This window comes from Bos taurus, chromosome 25, assembly GCF_002263795.3.
Source record: "Bos taurus isolate L1 Dominette 01449 registration number 42190680 breed Hereford chromosome 25, ARS-UCD2.0, whole genome shotgun sequence".
In the NCBI taxonomy this organism is placed as follows: domain Eukaryota; kingdom Metazoa; phylum Chordata; class Mammalia; order Artiodactyla; family Bovidae; genus Bos; species Bos taurus.
The window spans coordinates 1,052,554-1,072,792 of NC_037352.1; the positions used below are offsets into that span (position 1 = coordinate 1,052,554).

The 20,239-nt window shown below is 64.4% G+C and overlaps 2 protein-coding genes across 4 annotated transcripts; one reads left to right on the forward strand and one right to left on the reverse strand.

Moving 5' to 3' along the window:
* The first annotated feature begins 4,535 nt into the window (after positions 1–4,535).
* Positions 4,536–17,995, forward strand: BAIAP3 (BAI1 associated protein 3). 3 transcript variants are annotated; one of them, XM_059881482.1, is made up of 35 exons: positions 4,536–4,644; positions 8,405–8,545; positions 8,769–8,856; positions 8,999–9,079; positions 9,309–9,416; positions 9,842–9,901; positions 10,036–10,102; positions 10,175–10,370; positions 10,608–10,652; positions 10,773–10,850; positions 10,940–11,042; positions 11,371–11,478; positions 11,567–11,662; positions 11,793–11,896; positions 12,093–12,213; positions 12,696–12,820; positions 12,908–12,998; positions 13,135–13,191; positions 13,288–13,385; positions 13,489–13,540; positions 13,630–13,760; positions 13,907–14,030; positions 14,107–14,250; positions 14,338–14,430; positions 14,522–14,713; positions 14,800–14,868; positions 14,958–15,037; positions 15,109–15,217; positions 15,624–15,695; positions 15,840–15,920; positions 16,002–16,122; positions 16,202–16,325; positions 16,408–16,613; positions 16,742–17,081; positions 17,797–17,995. In XM_059881482.1, exons 2-34 carry the CDS (start codon positions 8,415–8,417, stop codon positions 16,843–16,845), a joined length of 3,459 nt encoding a protein of 1,152 aa, XP_059737465.1. In that variant the 5' UTR covers positions 4,536–4,644; positions 8,405–8,414; the 3' UTR covers positions 16,846–17,081; positions 17,797–17,995. The 3 variants fall into 3 exon arrangements, with proteins under 3 accessions (XP_059737465.1, XP_059737464.1, XP_059737467.1); XM_059881484.1 differs by lacking the exon at positions 4,536–4,644 and adding an exon at positions 4,716–4,814; XM_059881481.1 differs by lacking the exon at positions 14,107–14,250 and having other exon boundaries at positions 4,562–4,644.
* On the reverse strand, positions 17,783–20,235 carry TSR3 (TSR3 ribosome maturation factor). Its single transcript, NM_001098911.2, has 6 exons — positions 20,070–20,235; positions 19,764–19,983; positions 19,212–19,405; positions 18,637–18,813; positions 18,418–18,481; positions 17,783–18,173 (listed from the first exon to the last, which is right to left on the reverse strand). Exons 1-6 carry the CDS (start codon positions 20,179–20,181, stop codon positions 17,993–17,995), a joined length of 948 nt encoding a protein of 315 aa, NP_001092381.1. The 5' UTR covers positions 20,182–20,235; the 3' UTR covers positions 17,783–17,992.
* Positions 20,236–20,239: the final 4 nt, after the last annotated feature.

Sequence of the window (20,239 nt, forward strand, 5' to 3'; positions counted from 1 at the left end):
TGCCCTCGTGCCTGACCCAGCTGCCCGAGGCCCTCCCACCATGCACCAGGCCCTGCCTCCTGCTTGGGGTTGCCATGACGACGAGTTGCCAGGTTGGAGGGCCTGAATACTGACTTGGGCTGGCTCGAACCGGTCTCAGCCAGCTCCAGCAGGGAGAGGCCCAAGGAGTGCTGGTCCAGGTCTGTCCCCAGGTGACACTGGTGCTGAGTCTGTGGCTGTCTTGCCCCAGCGATTCAGGAGGCTCATCTAGAGGCCTCCAGACCACCATGGTCCTGTCTGCAGAGGCTGTGGGCCGGGCAGAGGGGCGGGAGCACTGGGCCCCTTCCACCCCAAGTTCTCAGACACATGGGCTTTGCCACCTGGCCTGAAATCTCAGGCATCAGTTGGGAAACTGGGTGGTTCAGATGGTAAATAATCTGCCTGCAACGTGGGAGACCCAGGTTCAATCTCTTGGTCAGGAAGATCCCCCGGAGAAGGGAATGGCTCCCACTCCAGTGTTCTTGCCTGGAGAATTCTGGAACAGAGGAGCCTAGCAGGCTACAGTCTGTGGGGTTGCAAAGAGTTGGATACGACTGAGCGACTAACACACTTAGAAGGAACCACCAAGGGACAGAAAGAAGCAGAAAAACATTAAGCACAGTGGAAACATTACTTTTGATGAGATCGTCAACATTGCCCGGCAGATGCGGCATCGGTCTCTAGCTAGAGAACTTTCTGGAACCATTAAAGAGATCCTGGGGACCGCCCAGTCTGTGGGCTGCAATGTTGATGGCCGCCACCCTCATGACATCATAGATGATATCAACAGTGGCGCAGTGGAGTGCCCCGCTAGTTAAGAACTGCAAAGGAAAAAAAAAAAAAAAGGATCATTTGACAACCAGAAAAAAAAAAAAAGAAAGTAATAAGGGAGCAGCAAAAAATAGTCGCAGTGCCCAGGCCTGGGTCCTTCCTCCCCGGGCCTCTCACAGGTGACCCGTCCCAAGGTGGTCTTTCTTGCCTGAGGGGAGAACCGGGGGTCCCAGAGCCAGTACAAGTGCCTCCGCCTCCCGCGTGCAGAGGGGTGTGTTCAGAGGAGCAGGCGCCTGGCCCACTCCCAGCCTGCAGCCCATCGGCCCAGCCTCACAGATACCCATACAGCCTGACTGCGGGGCTGCTCTGTGCCCCCTGCAGCCCCACGGAAACCTCGGGCTCGAGGTCCCGTAGCCCCAGCCCTGCACAGGCCCCACCTGCACAGGTGCAGGACCCCCTCCCCCCACATACACGATGGGCTTCTGCTAAGTGCCCCAGGCCAGGGGCCACACCTGGGCCGGACCCTCGCCTAACTGGAGCCGCCTCCTCTGCTGGCAGAACCAGCACCCAGGCCAGATTCCTGCAGTCCCTCAGGGTCCTCCAGCCCTGAGCAGGGAGGGACCCTGGCTGAACCCCTTGGCCATGCGCCCAGGAGTTCCCTGGGGCCCACCTCCCTCCCTACTTTGCCTGCCACAGTCCTTCCACTGGTGTGGGGGTCAGAATGCTAGGACCTGTGCCTGCAATTCCAGAGGCTGACCCCAGAGGGCGGGATTCATGCCTTATTAAACCTATGGCAGGGGACTTCCTGTGGCCAAGACTCCCAGCTCTCCTTGCAGGGAGCCTGGATTTGATCCCTGGTCGGGAAACTAGATCCCACTTGCCACAACTGAGTTTGCGTGCTGCACTTAAAGATTCCACGTGCCGCAAGGAAGATGGAAGATCCCGCATGTGGCAACCAAGACCTGGTGCAGCCAAATCAATACCTTTTTTTAATGATGGTGGTGCCCTGGCCTCACAGGATGCACCTCACCTCTGCGGCCCCCTGTCCCTGCCCATCAGCAGCCATCAGGGTGGCGACCCAGAGCCTGGTGCTTTTCTCCTGGCCCTAAGGAGGGAAAGCCCCACCTGCTGCCTGCCAGATCCTGTCCAGCCCAAGCCCTGAGGGTAAACCCACTTCCCCAGGGGCCCCACCAAGCCCTGACACCCACAGGCAGGGTGTCTTGTGCCCTGACGCCCCTGCATGCCCCGAGCTGCCCTCTCACTGCGCCTCGAGCTCCTAGTGCCGTTGGGGGTCTGGGGCCAGGTAGATCCTTCAGCCTGAGGTCTGGGGCACAGGCTGGGGCCAGGGGCGCCCTCCCTGCCCTCTGCCTGCTGTGGGGTCACACGAGGACAAGCTTACCCTTTCAACCTGCTGAGGCCAAAGCAGTCCCCAAAGGAAAGAGCCCCTCCTGAGGCCCCTGGAGGGTCCCCGGTGACAGCCCCCACTTCTTCTCCCCTGGAGTGGAGGAGCTGCCACTGACTCAACCAGCACTTGCTCCTCCTCTCTAGGATGGCTCCCAGCCCCTGCTGAGGGCTGGGCTCCGCTGCTGCTGCTATTTCTGTTTGACAAATGAGGAAAGCAAAGGCCCAAGGTGCCGGAGGAGGGCAGCAGGGCAGGACTATGACCCGGGAGGGCCTGACTCCAGCCTCAGGACAAGTCAGGAGACACTGAAGGGGCTGGCGCCAATGGGACCATCACTCCGTCCCCAGGAAATGTCAGTGGAGGGAAGGGTCTGAGGGTTATGCCTTCCTGGGGAAACTGAGGCCCTGAGTTGGGCTTGGTACCCAGCCTGTTGCCTGGACAATCCCTTTCCCCTCTCTGGGCCTGTTTCCCCACCTGCAAAAGAGAGTGGTGAGGTCTCCAGGAGCCCTCTGTGGTCTTAGTCTTGGGGGCTGGTGCATCTCCAGGGTGGCTCTGGCCCCCAGCCCCTTGGCTCCCCTTGGGCATGGGATGGGGGTTCAAGCAGGGGCCCCCTCCCTTGGCAGCTGCCCCTCCTTACTTCCTGTTTACAGCAGCTGCAGAGTCTCATCTCTTCACCCCAAAGCCATTATGATCACCATGGCAACCAAGCCATGTTTGTTCCAACAGGTTGGAAGAACCTGACGCAAGACTGCAGGGGTTGGGGGGCATCAGCTACAAGATCCTGGCTCAGGACCTGCCAGATCCTCAGGGAAGGACATTAGTTGCCCTGACCCCATTCCTATCCCCTGTAGAAGCCAAGGGGCAGCTGGTGGTGTGGGGTCCAGCCCCCTCCCCTGCTCATCTGATTCATTTGTGCAAAGCTGCTGTGCATTTCCCAAGCTCCCCCACCCGCTCTGCCCGGCTGTGCTGGGTCAAGATGGAAGCAGGACCTGGAACTAGAGCCTCCAGCAGTAGAACACACCCTGCAGGGCTGCCCCTCTCCCTGCAGGGCTGTACCCCCTCCCTGCAGGTCTGTTTTCCCCAACCCAGGTGGTTCTGTGTCTCATCCTGCACAGATAGGTACAGGCGGCTCAGACATGAGTCTGGGTCTAGAAGCTAAGACAGGTGGTGGCCCTCTCAAAGCACTGTCCGCCCTCTCAAAGCACTGTCCACCCCCTCCTGGGGTGAGAGGAGTGCATCTTGTCCCCTCCAGACCAAGGAATAGAGAAATCACAGCTGCCTCCCTGCATGCAGCTCTGTGCTGAACCCTGCTCCTCCAGGGTCTCCTCCGCTCAGCTCAGCCCTGACCTCCCAGAGCCAACCGTTCTTTTACTCTGGGGCTGAGCAGAAGTGGGTTCCAGGTCTGTCTGATCCCCAGCCAGCCTAGAGTCCCTCCACTAGAGACGAGGTCCTTTGGGGTGAAAACTTCTCCAAACCACAGTCTGATCCCCCAAGTACAAGGTGCTCTGAGGGTCCAGCAGGGTCTACTAAAGGTAGGAAGGGGATCCAGGGAGCCCGCGCATGTGAGCAGCCTGCAGGGTTCTCAGCTGGGGTGGGAGAAGCCTCAGATGGCGAGGCCCAGCCTGGGCTCTGGGAGTCAGCAGGCCCCGGTGGGCTCAGCCAGCCATTTTTACGGGCTCCCCAGGTGACCATGGCGCGGTGGAGGGGCGCCAAAGATAGGCTGGGAACAGCTCGAGAGGGTTCCAGCCGTCGGGGTAACCTGGCAGGTGGCTAGACATGGGCCGTGGGGTCGGTGGCCCTTTCGGTGACCAGGATTGTTGCGGGCGTTCTGAGTTGACCCCTGCAGCACACGTAGGCACCCCCCGGGGTGCGGGCTGTCCCCTCTGAGAAGAGCGGCTGGGACTGCGGAGGCGGAGTCCTCAGGCCCAGGCCCGCTCCAAGCTCCAACTGCTGGCTGGGAGGGCAACATTGGAGATGACCACACAACCCTTCCAGAAAAGTCTGCGCTGCGGCCCGGGCGTATCCAGTTCGGTTTCCGCAACTCTTGTCTGCCCTGGGGTCCCCGAGAGGGGGTCGTGACGCAGAGCGGGTCTGCTCCGGCTCAGTACCCCCGTGTGGGTTGACTGGCATCCCCGAGCCCCCTCCCCTTAGGGTCCGCGGGCTGGGCACTAGGGGCACGTGGATCCTCGCCCTGCGCCCCTAGCGGCGCGGGCAGGGGCGAAGAGGGGCGCGAGGGAGGCGGGGGCGGGACGGAAGCGGGCCCCGAGCGGCGGGGCGGGGCGAGCAGGCTTAGCCCCGCCCCCGGCCCCTGCAGCCCGGGCGCGGGGCCCCTGGCGCTCAGTCGTGGGCGCTGGCGGCAGCGAGCGGTCGCACCGCTGGAGCGACCCGGGAGCCGGCGCCGAGTGCGGCGCCCGCAGGAGCCCCGTCCCCGCGCCCCCGCCGCCTTGCCCACGGTGAGTGCCGCGGACTCCTGCCCGGCCGTCGAAGCCCAGCCCGGCGCCCCGCCGGCGGACCGCGCTCGCCGCCACCCCGGGGCGCCGGGAGGTCGCCAAGACGCGCCGTCGGCACCGGGGAGACGAGGCCGGCGCGCGCTTGGAGGAGCGGAGCCTCGGAGCGGGAGACGGTGCGCACTGCAGAGGGGCGGGGGAACCAGACCTTCCAGCCGCGGAGGGCGCGGGGCTCCAAGACCACCGCCCCACCCCCCCGACATGCGCAGGGTCACTACGCTCAGACCCGGAGCCCTATCCCCGGGGGAAGCCGCAGGTGGGCGGGGACCGAAGACTCCGAGACCCTCCACGGGGTTTCCCAGTCCACCCTCCAGCGATTAAGACGCCCCTGAGCCCAGCCCGCTCCCCCTCCTCCGGATCCTGGCAGGACCCCTTGTTTTCCCCAAATTCCTCCCGGCGTCTGGGTGGGTCCCCCAAAATACACCCTTTCCAGGCTTCCAAACTGTCCCCGAACCGAACACCCACCAATGAGAGAAGCACCCCGACAGAACTGGGGTGGGGGCGAGGTCCGAGCGGGGGTCGGGAGGAAGGGGCGAGCTGGGAGCCTGTCCCTGAGAAGTGGGAGGGGTGAGCAGGTCAGAGGGACCGGCTGGCCAGGTGGGAGGGGACCTCTGAGGAAGATCGTACGGGCACTTCATTTTAAATGCGTTCATTCTAGAAGCATCTCGCCAACATTTTACTGCTGGTCTCCGGCTTCAGAGCTCTAGGTCCGCCCGCGGAATTGTTTACAATACAGACCTCAGACCCCTCCCTTGGACTGGGTGGGGAGGAGATCCCAGTGAGCAGTGCTTCTAAGAGGCGTTGCAGGCGGGCTGCGGGACGCACTGCGGCCGCACTGTGTGCAGGGGAGCACTGTGCAGGGAGTCAGCGGAGGGGGGCAGCCGGAAACCCCCTAGGAGAGTGAAGGGGGCCAGCTGGGGGCTGGGCTGGGCAGCAGGGAGAGCCAGGTGGCCAGGCCAGACCTTCTGCTGCCCCCTTACACATGCCAGGGGCAGCATCGGTGGATGCCCTACCCCTAAGTCCCCAGGGACCGGTTTCAGTGAGCGGCCCCAGCGCCCTGAGGGTGTTGATTCACGTTCAGGGCGGCCAGTGGGCTGCTAGGGATTCTTCTAGAAGACCAGGCTGGCTCTCCAGTTCAGCCCCACTGCTTCAGACCTGTCTCCTTCAGTGCTAGCCCCCAGGTGGGCTAGCAGAGACAGCTGGGCTTTGAGCCCTGGGTTCTGGGCAAGTCACCCCATCACTGGGATGTGAAATGCGAGTGACATCACTTTGCAGAGTGATCCTTTCCCACTCAACCCCAGGCCTTGGGCACAGCCCTGAAACACAGCAGGCCTATTGCTTTCGTCTGGGTCTTGGTGCCTGTAGGGCGTCCAGCTCCTTGGCTGGCCTCGCTTTGTTCATTGGACAAACTGGAGCTGGTGGCCAGGCCTGAGCGGGGATACAGGTGTTTCCTGCTCAGAGCTTCTGGCCAGGCCTGGGTGGGACTGAGACACGAAAAGTTCAGGAAGGAGTCCTCTGGGGTCTGTCAGACAGACAGGGGGTCCCCTGAAGCCTGTACCCTGCTCACTCTGCCCCATGCACGCCGAGAGCCCCTGGCAGCCAGTGAGTGCTCCCTAGAGATCGGCCCCACGCTCTCTGTCCATGATAGCTCTGAGTGGGTGCTGGCTGGCCCCAGGGCCCAGGCTGCCGGGTGCAGCGAGTCTGTGGCTGTACAGGCAGCCCAGGGGTTCCCAGGGGACAGAGAGGGCTTCTGAGCTCCCAGGAAAAGCCTCTGCATCCGGACACCGCTGCTGCCTCCCTCCTGGGCACAGGCTGAGATGGGAGCAGGGAGGGGCCCGCCTGGACCTGGGATTCAGGACGAGCCAAGAGCTTAGCGCCTGGATGCCAGAGCCTGGGAGGCCGTGACTCTATTCCGGGCTGCCTGCTGCCTGGGTTGACCCTGGGCTTCATGAGCCTGGGGTCTCGGTTTCCTGGTCTAGGTGCGGGGAGCAGAGTGTCACTTCCTATCCAGGGCTGGTCTGAGGAGGGGGCCCCCCTTGCCTTGAACACTCTCGTCTCACCAAGAAAGCCTCCCACCCTGCAGCTCAGGCCACTTGGCTCCTGCGTCATCTTTGTCTCCGGGACTGTGAGCCCTGGAGCCCCCGTCACACGTAGAGGCAGCTGGCGGTTACCCTGGCAACAGCTCAAGCAGTGGCTGCTCCCTCGCTTTGGGGGGCTGTTGGGGAAGCAGCGTCTTCCAGTGAGCTAGAGAGGAAAAGGGGACCCGTGACACCCAGCCCCCAGGGACCTCACAGCTCTCTGGGCTGCCGAGCCCGCAGCAGGGGTAGGGGCTCCCTGGGGCAAGCACCAACTGGCGTGAAGGGGGCCCAGGGCTGCTGGAGGCCGAGGCACCCCTCCTCCTGTCCCAGCTCTCGGGTCTGGCCGGATGGGTTCCCCTGGCCCTGCAGCTCCAGGATTGGAGGATCAGGGACTGAGATGAGGAGCTGAGAGCTGGCGGGGGTCACATACCGGCTATGGCAGCCCAGGCACCACCCCCCCAGAGATACACCCGGCTTGCTCGAAAAGTCTGTCCTGGACCCTCAAGGTGGCAGGTGTGCCTGGCCCCGCTGTCCCAGCAGAGGGTGACCATCCGGGAGAAGGTCAAGGCTATAAATGAGGACGTGCCAGCACTCACATGGCCCCTGGCAGTGGGCACACAGGGCGGGGTGGGTCTCCCTGGCTACCCCACTGCCAGGGACCTGTGAGAGCCCAGCAAGTAGAGCTGGATCTGGCGGGGTCCCCATTTCCTATTTTGTCAAATGAAAAGGACAGGCTCTGGCTGACGTGCCTGGCCTGGGTGGCGGGGGGCGCCCTCAAGAGTGGACAAGGACAGGACCCAGGCAGTGGGCAGGTCCCCAGGTGAGCCAAGGGGAACATGGCGTGTCCAGCACACAGAGGCCAGCAAGCCAGGGCCAGGGAGCCCAATAGGTGGCACTGAGGGGCAGAGGTGGCGCAGGAGAGGGTCTTTGCTTTGACCTGTTGACTTTCAGCGTGGGAACAGGAGACCATGAGACCACCTTGTGAGACGTTGTGGGGGCAGGGGTATCGGGAGGCCAAGGCCGGAGGTAGTTGCCTGGGCCAGGTCACGGGGTGGAAGAGGCGGACTGCAGGGCCCTTGGTGGCTTCCCCCCGAGGTCTGCAGGGGGCACGAGCACCCGCAAGGTGTGAGGGGGTTGGAGTCAGCAGTGACAGCCGTGCGCCCCTCAGGGGCGTCCCAGGGCCGGGCCCCCTGGACAGGAAGGTGTCCCCCAAGCAGGTCCCACTCCCCTTCTGCAAAGTGTGGGCTGTGGGGCCGCAGCCCCTGTCTGCTCCCAGGGCCTGTGTTGCCATAGCAACTGAGCCACCACGCAGCATCCTGCCTGGAGTAGCCTAGATGTCACCCTGGGGCACGGGAATTCTTCTTGCCAAGGGAGGAATGGGGGCTGGGCCTGGCGGCCCCCGCCTGTGTGTCCCCTGAGACCAGCTCAGTCCGAATCATTCTGGTCTGGGGAGCCCAAACCTGCGGGGAGGCAGGGCTTGGACTGAGCAAGTCTGCAGCCTTGGGAGGGTTGGAGCCCATGGCCCCAGCAGTAAGCACCTCTGAGTTCCAGGTCACACCTCTGTCACTGCTCAGGGTGGCACCTGATGTGACCACAGGGGACAGTAAGGCGGGGTTCTCTGCCCACAGATCACCCGCCATGTCCACGTTGCTGGAGATCAAGAGCAGCGTGCTCAGGCAGGTGCAGGTGTGCCCATCCTTCCGCCGGAGGACGGAGGAGGAGCCGGCCAGCGGCAGTGCCGACCCGCCGGAGCCCACAGCCGGGGCCTGGTGGGTGCCCCCCAGCCCACTCCCTTCCTCCCCTGACCTCACACACCAGCACGGCCCCTGGGGGAAGCCCAGGAGGCTCTGAACCCAAGGCTGTGGAGGGCATCACACTGCACCCCCAGCTGTTCAGAGACCCGGGGATCCCTTTGAGTCATGTGGGCTGGCACGTGCTCTGAGCTGCAGTGTCTGGAGGGTCTGCTGACCCCGAGTGTGGCCTTTCTTGCAGGAAACCCGGAGATGGTGTGGAGTTCTTCGCCCAGATGCGCCTCATCCTGAAGAAGGGGGAGGGCAGACAGGGGCTCCCGTGCCCTGAGGTGCGGACACTGCGGGCCCTACTGCCCCTAATGGGCCCGGGCTGGCCTCCCCAGCAGCTGCTCCGTGCTCCCCTCCCTCCCTCCCTGGAGCACTCCCTGCCAGGGAGCCACGGAGACCCTCACCCCCCGGCGCCCCTCACAGGTCCTGCTGCGCAGCAGCTCACCTGCCCCCGCAGAGCCCGTGGACCCCAGCCGTGGCCTGAGAACTTTGAGCCAAGAGGAGGTAAGGGGGTGGGGGTGTCTGGGGAGGGTGGGCCGACCTCCCCATGGGAGTGAGCAGAGGTCAGGGGTGGGGAGGGACCCCTGGTGGAGGCCCCAAAGGTGCAAAGGCGCAGAGGCAGAGACCAGGCTCTGCCAGTGGGAGGAGCGGCTGGGGGCTGGGCAGAGAGGGTGCGTCCGAGGAGCCGAGAGCCCCTGCAGTCGGGACTCAGGGCCCACGTCCCCACTTACAGGTGGACATGCTCTACGAGGAGGCTCTGTACACGGTCCTTCACCGCGCAGGCACCATGGGCCCCGACCAGGTGGATGACGAGGAGGCCCTGCTGAGCTACCTGCAGCAGGTGAGCCCCAGGCCCCGCCCACTCGGCTGGCTCGGCCCCACTGTCTCTGGGGGTGGCTGAGACACTTTCCCCACCTGCTTGTGTTACTGTCGCCTCAACACACAGAGTTGCCCTACGTACATAATACACACACAGGTGCTCAGGCAGACACACATAGGCTGACAGGCATGCCCAGAAAGGTGGACAGACACACAGACACATTCAAACAGAAGAACACACAGATGGACACAGCTACAAAGAACATTGGAAAAGACAGGTAGACAGATGTAGGACTCACACAGAAGGATGGACAGACACACAGAGAAAGGTAGGAAGGACAGACCCCTTTCTTCCTGCTGCGTGTGCTCCCCCTGCCCCGTGAAGCCCCCGGGATGGTAACTGGTCTGCTTCAAGGGCCCCTGGGCCTCACACCTGCCGGCCTGCAGGTGTTTGGTACCGGCCCCGAGGAGCACGCCGTGGCTGTGGAGCGCGTGAAGAAGGCCAAGGTGAGGCTGCTGCCCGATGGGCAGATGCTGCCCTCGCAGTGCTTGTGGGCAGAGGCTCAGGGTGGAGGGGTGCAGGGCCAGCCGTGTCAGGCCCACACCGAGCCCCAGAGACCGTCACTGCCCCCCACCTGCAGGCACCCACCTATGCCCTTAAAGTCTCCGTCATGCGTGCCAAGAACCTGCTGGCCAAAGACCCCAACGGTGAGTGGGGGGCCAGCCGGGTCTGGGGGCCACGGGGGCGGGGCTGGGACTGAGGCACCCACCATCTCCTAGGCTTCAGTGACCCGTACTGCATGCTGGGCATCCTGCCGGCCTCAGGCGCCGTGCGGGAGCCTAGCCCGCACAAGGAACAGCGCTTCAGCTTCCGCAAGGGCAGCAAGCGAGGTGGCCCACTGCCAGCCAAGTGCATCCAGGTCACCGAGGTCAAGAGCAGCACCCTGAACCCCGTGTGGAAGGAGCACTTCCTCTTGTAAGGCCCCTTGTCCAGTTGGGCAGCGGGGTGGCTGGGCGGGGTCTGCGGCGGTGCCGGCTGGTCCTGGAGCAGCTGCACCCATAGGTGGTCTCAGTGCCTGCCCCTGGGAACCGAAGGGCTGGTCCTGTGCCCACTTTCCAGAGCAGGAGACTGAGGCTCAGAAATTGTCCCTGCCCCAGCACCGGGCAGGGCATCACCTGGACCCTCCGGGGCACCTCTCTGTTCTCCTTACAGTGAGATCGAGGACGTGGGCACAGACCAGCTGCACCTGGACATCTGGTAGAGGCCCCTGTGCCCTGCAGGGCAGGGGGTGCGGGCGCCTCTGGTCTGGGCGGAGCGGGAGGGGGCAATCAGAGCCAGGCTGAGCTGCAGACAAGCCAGGCCCCCCACTCCCTCCAGGGATCACGACGATGATGTGTCTCTGGTGGAAGCGTGCAGAAAGCTGAATGAGGTCATCGGCCTGAAGGGCGTGAGCAGGTGGGGCAGCAGGACCCTCCCACACACAGGGGCCAGCGGGTGTGGGCTCCTCAGGGGCCACAGGCCTGAAGCCATCCTGCTGCCCCCAGGTATTTCAAACAGATTGTCAAGTCTGCCCGCGCAAATGGGACAGCGGGGCCCACGGAGGACCACACTGATGACTTCCTGGGGTGCCTCAACATACCCGTCCGGGTGAGTGGGCTGGCAGTTTTGCTTGCCGAATGGTTGCTCCTGGGTGTCCCACCTGGTGTTGGCAGCAGTCCTGCCCCACTGCTGCTATGTCCCGTGATACCCCAGCAGCTTCCCATCCTTCCTGAGCTGGGGCTGGGGGAACATCATGCTGCAAGTGGGGAGGGACAGCCTCCAGGAACCTCTAGTGTCCAGGCACCCCTGAGCGCCCCTGTGCTGGTCACCAGCGTTCAGTGGGAAGTAGAGGCCTGTTTCTCCTGCCGTCCCAGAGACAGTCTGTGCAGGGAGGGAGCGTTAGGCAGAACCACCAATCTGAACTCCCTTCCCCTAGGAGGTGCCTGTGGCTGGGGAGGACCGCTGGTTCAAGCTGGAACCGCGCTCTAGCGCCTCCCGGGTGCAGGGTGACTGCCAACTGATCCTCAAGCTGATCACCACACAGGTGGGAGCCAAGGGCCCCCCTCCTGCAGCCCTGCACCCCAGCCCATAGGCTCGGGAAGGGCTACTGACCAGCCGGCCCTGCGTTCCAGAGGGACACGAACATGAGCCAGCGTGGGCGGTCGGGCTTCCTGTCGTACCTGCTGCTGCTCAACCGTCTGCTGCAGTTCGAGCACCGAGCGGAGGAGGTAGCGCCAACCTCCGGCCCCAGGGCCAGCCAGGGGCGGCTGGGGAGGGCGAGGCGGGGAGGCCAGGGACCTGGGGGCCGAGAGGGGATGGGGGTCTCCCGCCTCCACCCACGGCCAGCCCGTCCCCCAGCCCAACTCGAGCAGCTGGCGTGGCGAGCTCAGCGGGCCTGCGGCCACCGTGCTCTGTCTGCACGGCGCACAGAGCAACCTGTCGGCGCTGCAGCTGGCTGTGCTGTGAGTGGGCGGGGCCGCGTCGCGAGGGGTGGGGCCTAGGCGCACGGGGCTAGGTGGGCTAGGCCTGCCGCAGGGGGCGGGGCGGGGCGGGGGCGGGGTCTGGGAAGGGGTGGGGCTATCAGTCGGAGGGGCACGGGTCCCCTGCTGGGTCGGGCCCCTGACGCAGCTACCCTGAGCCTGGGCTGGGGCCCCGCAGGCACTGGCAGGTCAGCAGCCGCCACCATCAGACCCGCACCCTGGACTACGGCTACCTGCTGGGGCTGCTAGAAGACCTGCAGGCTCACTGGGAGGAGGCGGGCTCGCTGCCCCAGGAGCAGGTGGGCTCGCATGAAAATGCTCCTGGAGGGTGTGCCGGGGGGCTGTTCAGGCTGGGACAAGCAGGGACAGGACCGCCAGAGTCCTGCCCTGCTGGGGTGCATAGCCTGTGGGAGTGGTAGGGGGTTAAAAATAAGCGGACAAAGCGCGGGACTTAAGAGAGAGCAGCTGCTGTGCGGTCCCAGGACAGGGCTGTGCGATACCAAGAGGGAGTCCCGCGGGAGGCAGGCCGTGCGGCTTCAGCCCCGCGAGCAGCGGAGGGAGTGGGCCGCAAGGAAGGAGGCGCAGCTCGTGCTGCGAAGGCCCTGGGGGCGTCTGTGTCTCCAGGGGGCGCTGTGGAGGCTGGAGAGGGCACCGGGGCGAGGCCAGTGGGGTTGGAGGCCCGTAGTAGGGAGGGTGCTCTTCAGGGCAGGGCCTTGCAGACCGGCTGCTTTTGACGAGGAGCGGGCACTCAGCGTCCGTTCTGAAGGGCCCTGTCCCTCAGGAGGAGGGCCTGGCAGACAGCTTCTCTGCCTTCTCTGAGTTTGGGCTTCAGCTGCTGCGACAGCTCCGGGACTACTTTCCTGCCACTAACAGCACAGCTGTGTACCGCCTGGAGCTGCTGTTGAAGTGGGTGCAGCCACTCATCTGTGGGTGGGGGTTGGGGCTGGGGGACTGGGTGGGGCAGCCCCCAGTCAGCTGCAACCCCTCGCCCAGGTGTCTTGGCAAGCTGCAGCTCTTCCAGCCTTCGTTTGAGATTTGCCCCTTCGAGACGGAGCTAAACATGGACATTGCTGCTGCCCTGAAGGTGCGTCTGGTAGCTGGGTCTGAGCTAACTGCCCATCCTTGCCCGTGCCCCTGCCCTCAGGCTGGACCTGTGGAACCACACACACTTGCCCTTTTTCCCTCCCACCCAACACGCTTCCTCGGCACTTCCCTTGCAGAGAGGCAACCGTGAGTGGTTCGACAAGCTCCTGAACACCCAAAGTCCTCGTGAGCAGGTGTGGTGGCAGAGTGGGGGGGGCGTGGCCACAGGGGAGGTGCGCGGCCACAGGTGAGTGCAGGCCAGAAGGTCAGTGTGCTGGGCCTCCTTGCAGCCAGGCCCACAGCGCCTCGCCGGGCTGATCAAGCTGGCTGACACCATCTACGAGGACCTGCAGTCCTGCTACGGCATCTACGCCAGCCTCTTCCACAGGTGGGGCCAGGGCTCTCCCTGCTGCCCCTGCACCCAGCCCCTAAAGTGCCACCACCCAGCTGGGGAGCAGGGCGAGCAGGTATCTGAGGTGTGTCCTTTGCAGCATCATCAAGGTCGACTTCTTCACCCTCACCTTTCGGCAGCTGGAGCGTCTGGTGAGGAGGGGGCGTGGGGAGAGCCCCCTGGCTGGGAAGGGGCCTGGGGTTCCTTGTTGCCACCAGCCTGAGTCCACCCTCCTGGGCAGGTGGCTGAAGAGGCCTGGGTGCTGACAGAGGAGCTGAGCCCCAAGATGACCCTGGAGGTGGCCTTGGGGCTCTTTGAGCTCTACCTGACCCTGGCGGACATCCAGCGCTTTTGGAGCAGCATTCCGGGCCGGTGGGTGCCCTGCCCCACCTGTCCTCCAGTCTCCTCTTGGAGGGCTCTCTGTGCAGTCTCCCCAGGGCCTCTGCAGGCTGGGAACCTGGGACATGTTGGCTCAAGGTGTTTGATCAGGGTGAGCGCTGACGGGCCTCCCACTGCAGGGACAGCCGTTCCCTCGCCCTGGCCGGCATCCATGCCCCATTCCTGCCTGCTGTGAAGCTTTGGCTGCAGGTGCTGCGGGACCAAACCAAGTGGAGGCTTCAGGGAGCCGTGGATGTGGACACAGTGAGTGAGCTCTCAGACTTGAGGGGGCTGGGCTCATCTGGGCTCCCCCCAACCTGGGCCTCCTCCTGCTTCCTAGCTGGAGCCCATGGATGCCTCTTCCAAGCACAGCAGCTCTGCGGCCACTGCCAGCCTCTGCTTCAGCCACATCCAGGAGCTGTGGGCCTGCCTGGCATGGCCTGACCCCGCCCAGGCCCAGACACTAGGCACCCAGCTCAGCCAGGTGGGGACTACCCACCAGGAGGAGATTGGGGTCTGGGTGCAGAAGGGACATGGCCCACAGTTCCTGAGCCCCCGTCTTCCACCCCAGGACCTGTGTGAAGCCGCCCTCTTCTACACAGAGCTGCTGCGAAAGAAGGTGGATGCTCAGCCTGGGGCAGCTGGAGAGGCAGTGAGCGAGCCCGTGAGTAGGGGGGGCGCAGGAGTGGGGGATGGAGGCCTGGGGTGGCCACCACCCGGCTGCCAGCCCACGCATGTCTGTCACACCTCCCCAGCTCTGTGTGGTCCTCAACGACGTGGAGCTCCTCCGCAAGGCTGCTGGCCAGGCACTGCGTGGCCTGGCGTGGCCGGAGGGGGCTGCGGGGCTTGAGGGCACGCTCCCGCGGCCCCTGCTCAGCTGCACACAGGCCCTGGACGAGGACCTGCAGCGGGAGGCCCGAACCGTGACAGCACACCTGACCTCCAAGGTGGCAGGGCCGGTGGGCTGGGGCAGGAGCCAGCTGCCCCTCCCTGCACCCGCGTTGCTAAGCACCACTCTCCTGCTCTCCCACAGATGGTGGGTGACGTCAGGAAGTATGTGCAGCACGTCAGCCTCTCGCCGGACTCCATCCAGAATGACGAGGTGAGTGCCCGGCCAGCGAGGTCTTGGGCTTGGTGGGGAATGCGTGTGTGCACTGGGGCCCAGTCCTAGCCTGAGGACCCTACCTGCAGGCCGTGGCCCCCCTTCTGAAGTACCTGGATGAGAAACTGGCTCTGCTGAATGCCTCACTGGTGAAGGAAAACCTTAACAGGTATGGTCCTGGGCGGGTGGGCAGAGCAGGGCTGGCCCATGGTCGGGTCACAGATGCTGAGCATCCTGCAGGGTGCTGGAGGCCCTCTGGGAGCTGCTGCTGCAGGCCATTCTGCAGGCTCTGGGAGCAAACCGAGACGTGTCTGCCGACTTCTACGGGCGCTTCCACTTCACACTGGAGGTAGGGCCCCATGGAAGAGCCTTTCCTGCCTGAACTCCTGGTTCCTGGCCCCTCTGCCCTTGCCCCCTGGCAATAAGACTGCTGACCCTTCCACCTGCACGCCCCCCTCCGGCCTGGTCCCCAGCCCAGACACTCCTCCTCTGGGAAGCCATCAGGCAGCATCTCTTTCCCTGAGTCTGCTGAGTCAGCAGCATCTGGGCCACCTGTTCTGACAGCTGTCTGGCTTTGGGTGCCCTCATGTCCCCAAGCTTCCTGGCAGCTTCTGATAACGGCCCAGATGTGAGTGGCTCTGCCTTGGGCTCCAGACAGCCCAGGCCGGGTGCTGCTCAAGGCTCCATTCCTTCCCACTCTCTGTCTCCAGCACCCACCCCGGCCCTGATACCTTTTCTTTCTTGCCCCACCCCAGGCCCTGGTCAACTTTTTCCACGCTGAGGGCCAGGGTCTGCCCCTGGAGAGCCTGAGAGATGGAAGTTACAAGGTAAGGTTTGGCCCTGGGGCCTCTGACAGAGGAAGGGGGAGGGGCGGACACCTGAGACCCAGGTTTGAGTTCAGCCCCGCCCCGCGCGTGAAATGGGGCCGGTGAGGAGCTCCGGTAACACCAGGCGCCGCCTCCTCCCTGCAGAGGCTGGAGGAGGAGCTGCGCCTGCACCAGTGCTCCACGCGGGAGTGCATCGAGCAGTACTACCTGGACAAGCTCAAGCAGGTAGTGCGGCCCAGGTGCGCGCACGAGGCTCCGCCCCCAACGACCCCGAGCTCGTCTCACCGGCTCCTGGCCTTTCCACAGAGATCCATGGAACACAACCGGTTCGGGCGCCTGAGCGTCCGCTGCCACTACGAGGCGGCCGAGCAGCGGCTGGCGGTGGAGGTGCTGCACGCCGCCGACCTGCTCCCCCTGGACGCCAACGGTGCGGGCGAGCGGTGGGGAGGGCTGCCACCGGGCGGGGCGGGGCTGGCGGCGGGGTGCGCTCACAGCCGTGTCCCCAGGCCTAAGCGACCCCTTTGTGATCGTGGAGCTGGGCCCGCCGCACCTTTTCCCGCTGGTCCGCAGCCAGAGGACCCAGGTCAAGAGCCGGACGCTGCACCCCGTATACGACGAGCTCTTCTACTTGTGAGTGTCCCTCCCCACCCTGCCGGCCCGGAGTGGGGAGCAGGGCTCCAGATAACGACCCACCTCCCCTCTCCCCACGCAGCTCCGTGCCCGCAGAGGCCTGCCGCCGCCGTGGCGCCTGCGTGCTGTTCACCGTCATGGACCATGACTGGCTGTCCACTAACGACTTCGCGGGGGAGGCAGCCCTGGGCCTGGGCAGCGTTGGCGGCGTCGCGAGGCCCCAGGTGGGAGGGAGCGCGAGGGCCAGCCAGCCGGTCACCCTGCACCTGCGCCGGCCGCGAGCCCAGGGTGAGTGAGCTTCCGGCGGGGCGGGGCCAGCCGGGCCGATGCTGGCCCCGCCCCCTGCAGAGCCCAGGGTGACTGAGCAGTGAGGGCGGGGCCAGCAGGACTGACACCGCCCCCGCCCCCGCCCGCAGTGAGGTCCGCGCTTCGGATGCTGGAGGGTCGCCCCAACAAGGAGGCGCAGGAATTTGTCAAGAGGCTCCGGGAGCTGGAGAAGTACATGGAGGCGGACCCCTGAGCCCTGCGGGCGAGAGCCAAGCCCTCCACACGTCCCGCGCTGTTGTCTCGCCTTGTGGTCAGCTCTGTGCAGCTGGGCCATGGCGCCCTGTCCCGCTTCATGGTGTGTGTTCCGTGGCTGGACTCCCCGGCTCCCTTCTGCCCCACCACGTCTGTGCGGTGTGTGCTGTGAACTGTGCCCAATAAGCCCTACCCTACTGGATCTGGACAGCCGACTGGAGGAGCCCTGGCCACCAGGTGAGCTTCCCATTTCCCCTCAGGTTCCACGGCCTCAGGGTGGGAGGACCCTGGTCTTAAGACAAGGTTCTCAGTTGGGGGCCTTGCCCCCAGGGGACGTTAGGCAGGGGGGATCAGTCACACCTGGTGATTGGTGGCTGTGCTGTTGGCATCAGTGGGTAGAGGCTAGAAGTGTGGTTTGACATCCTGCCATGAGCCCTCCTCCCAACATAGAATCGTCCACCCGTAAATGTCACCAGTAACCAGGGAAGACCTCTGTCCTGGGCCTCTCTGGGGTCAGGGCAGAGTCTCCCTAAGCGGAGAGGCTGGAAGGTCTTGAGTTTGGAGTCTGGACAATCCAGGCCTCAGAGGGAGAGGTGAACACCCGCAGCGCCCCCACCTTCTCTGGGGATGCCCCCCGCTCCAAGAGGGCATATGGAAGGGGTTCTCCTGAGAGCTCCACAGGTCTCCAGTCCCCACCCAGCCCACAGGCCCAGGAGAGGGACCTCTGCGGTCATTGTGGGAGGCTGAGGATGTCACGCCAGGCTGATTGGGTTAGTGTAAGGCACTCTGTGCCAACTGTCTGGCCATCTCCTTTTCATGAATGCACAGCGTCCACACAAGACCTACCCAGGGGTCCCATCTCTACACCCCAGGCTCTCTAGGCAGGATGTGGCTCACTAGAGGCCGAGTGCCGAGAAGCAGAGGCTCACGCGGGGGTCTTCTTGGCTTGCAGCTTCATTGGGAGGGCTCTGAGGCAGGACCCAGAGCAAGGCTGGGTAAGAAGCGCCGGGAAAGAGCCCAGTCCGAGTCCAGTCCTGCTTGCAGCTGCACGGCCTGCGGCCGCCAGGCCCGTCTGTGTCCCACAAGCCCCACTGCCATCTCCAGATGTCCTCGTCACCCCGCCTCCAAAATACACACCTCTGCGACTTTCAGTCTCTCTGCCGTTTCTTGATTCCTTTCCAAATCTCTGTGGGGACCCTGGCTTCAGCCCCTTGCTCAGCAGTCTCCTCCTCTTCTGGGCTGCTGCTGCTGTCTCCCCCACTGTCAGGGTCAGGCCCAAGTTCCTCAGACTCATCTTCAGTGTCACTGTCAGCACCATCTCTGGGCAGCCTAAGAGAGAGGGGTATGTCCACTGGCCTCCCCGACACACCTACTCACTCACCAGAGCCCCCAAGCTGAGGACAGATTCCTACTCCCCATCCTCTCAAAGTGGAAACCCCTCCAGCTTCCCTTCTCTGCAGTCAGAAAACCATCCTGATGTTTAAGACAGTCCCCAACCCTGCAGAAGGAGGGGCTGAGATCAGAGGTGGAGGAGAGCCTTGAGTCAAGGCTATCATGACGCTGGGGGACCTACCGGGAGCCAGTCATGGGCCGATTGGGGTTTGCAAACTCTCGCCCTGAGTCCACATCAAAGGGATCTGAATGGAAGAATCAAGGAGGAAAGCGGCCTGAAGTAGGAGTCTCACAGCTGTGGCAGGAAGGTCTTCCCAACCCCGGGGCTTCTCAAGGGAGGGGGCAGGCCTGGAGGGTCCTGGCTCCCACCTGGGGGGTAGGTGTCCCTGCCAGGCCTCACCGATTTCCTCCTCTTCGGGGTGCTCCTTGGCTTGGGCCAGGAACTCCTGCTCTGCCTGCAGCACCTCCTCTGGGCTGCTGCAGGCCGCATATTTGTCCAGAAGCTGGCGATTCAGATCCAGAAAGCCTTTACCCCACTTGAATTTCCGCAGCAAAATGACAGCGAGGTCTGAGAAGCCTGTCGGTGCAGGAAGCCTATGGATGTAGACAGTCCCTCTCCTGCCCCCCAGGAACTGACAGTCCCGCCAATACTGGCCCACAGCCCTCTGCAGCCCACCAAGTCCCTCTCCCCACAGGGCGTCTCACGGGACTGCCCGTCTGAGCCTCCGTGTGGACCTTAAGTTCTCAGGGGATGAGCTGGGTTAACAGGGCTCTGGGGGCCGTTGTGCCCTGACGACAGCCTGACAAGTGCTTGGAGGCCAATGGTCTGTTCTGTCTCCACCTCCGCCTCTCAGGGAGAGGACTAAAGTGGGAGCTGGGAGGAAACCCTGGCCACCACCCAGCACGTGGTCAGGCTCCTCCCGGGACTGGCAGCAAAAGCACACCGACTCCCAGCTGCCAGGCCCTGACACTCACCCAGGATGCAGAAGGTGGCAGCAAAGGCCTCCACGCAGGACAGCCTGCAGGGCCGGCCATAGTTCACAGGGTTGGCAGCCACCAAGTGGGGCAGGAGCCGCAAGTGGCTCCCACGCATCTTCCCAAATGGAGTCTCATCCAGTCTGGCCCAGGAGCAGTCGATGACAGCGACCCCAGACTGTGCCACCAAGTGTCTGCCAAGAGCAGTGTAGGGCTTGGTTCTGGGTTTAACTGGGTGCTGGCCCCAGGGCAGCTATGTCCTAGGAGACTGGCCGCCCTGGGGATTCAGGGGCATCATTCAAGGACTCTCACGGGCTAAGCATCTGAGGCAACTGGGGGAAAGCTGTTCCTCCATGAGGCTTTTATTCACTCAACAAATGTTCACTATTGCCTGCTACCTCCTGGGTTCTGTCCTAGGCAACGGGGGCCAACTAGACAGATAACACAAACAGGTGAGCCCTGAAGGGAAAGATGCGCCAAGGCTGGGCGCTAATTAAGAAGAGTCCGAGCAGGCCCACTCCGTTTCCCCGCACCCAGTCCTCTCGAGCCTACCTGTCTGCGGGGGACACGTATTGGGAGCCCACGGGGCTGAGCACGAGGCCGCCGAACCTGTGGCCCAGGCGCAGGCAGCGCACCAGCCCCAGGCGGGCCAGCTTGCGGCCGGTGCAGCGCCGGGGGTCGCAGTGGCCCAACTCCCACATGGCCAGCGTGCAGGGCAGCTGCGCCGGGCCCGGGCCGCCCCGGTCCTCAGGGGCCTCTGGCTCCACGGACGCTGCGGCGGGCAGAGAAGGGAACCCGGCCTCAGGCGCGGCTCCGCGGCCCGACCCTCGGCCCCCAACAGGATCACGCCCCACTCACCGCGCAGCGCGGCGCCCACTTCCTCGGCGAAGGCCTCCAGGGAGCGGCCCGCTGGGCGCCGAGCACGGCCGCCCTCCGCGCCCTGCCCGCGCGAGGCCCTCCGGCGGCCCATAGCGAGAAGCCGGGCCCACTACGCCTACCGCGTCTCCGCTCCTCCGGCGGCCAAGTTG

Excerpts from the sequence above, each read along its gene's own strand:
- BAIAP3 (XM_059881482.1), top strand. The coding sequence starts at position 8,415 with ATGTCCACGTTGCTGGAGATCAAGAGCAGCGTGCTCAGGCAGGTGCAG. Across the intron at positions 13,386-13,488 it reads TACGCCAGCCTCTTCCACAG|CATCATCAAGGTCGACTTCT; the intron begins GTGGGGCCAGGG and ends TGTCCTTTGCAG. Across the intron at positions 14,714-14,799 it reads CAGCACACCTGACCTCCAAG|ATGGTGGGTGACGTCAGGAA; the intron begins GTGGCAGGGCCG and ends GCTCTCCCACAG.
- TSR3 (NM_001098911.2), bottom strand. The coding sequence starts at position 20,181 with ATGGGCCGCCGGAGGGCCTCGCGCGGGCAGGGCGCGGAGGGCGGCCGT. Across the intron at positions 19,406-19,763 it reads TACGTGTCCCCCGCAGACAG|ACACTTGGTGGCACAGTCTG; the intron begins GTAGGCTCGAGA and ends TGCTCTTGGCAG. Across the intron at positions 18,174-18,417 it reads CGGCCCATGACTGGCTCCCG|GCTGCCCAGAGATGGTGCTG; the intron begins GTAGGTCCCCCA and ends CCTCTCTCTTAG.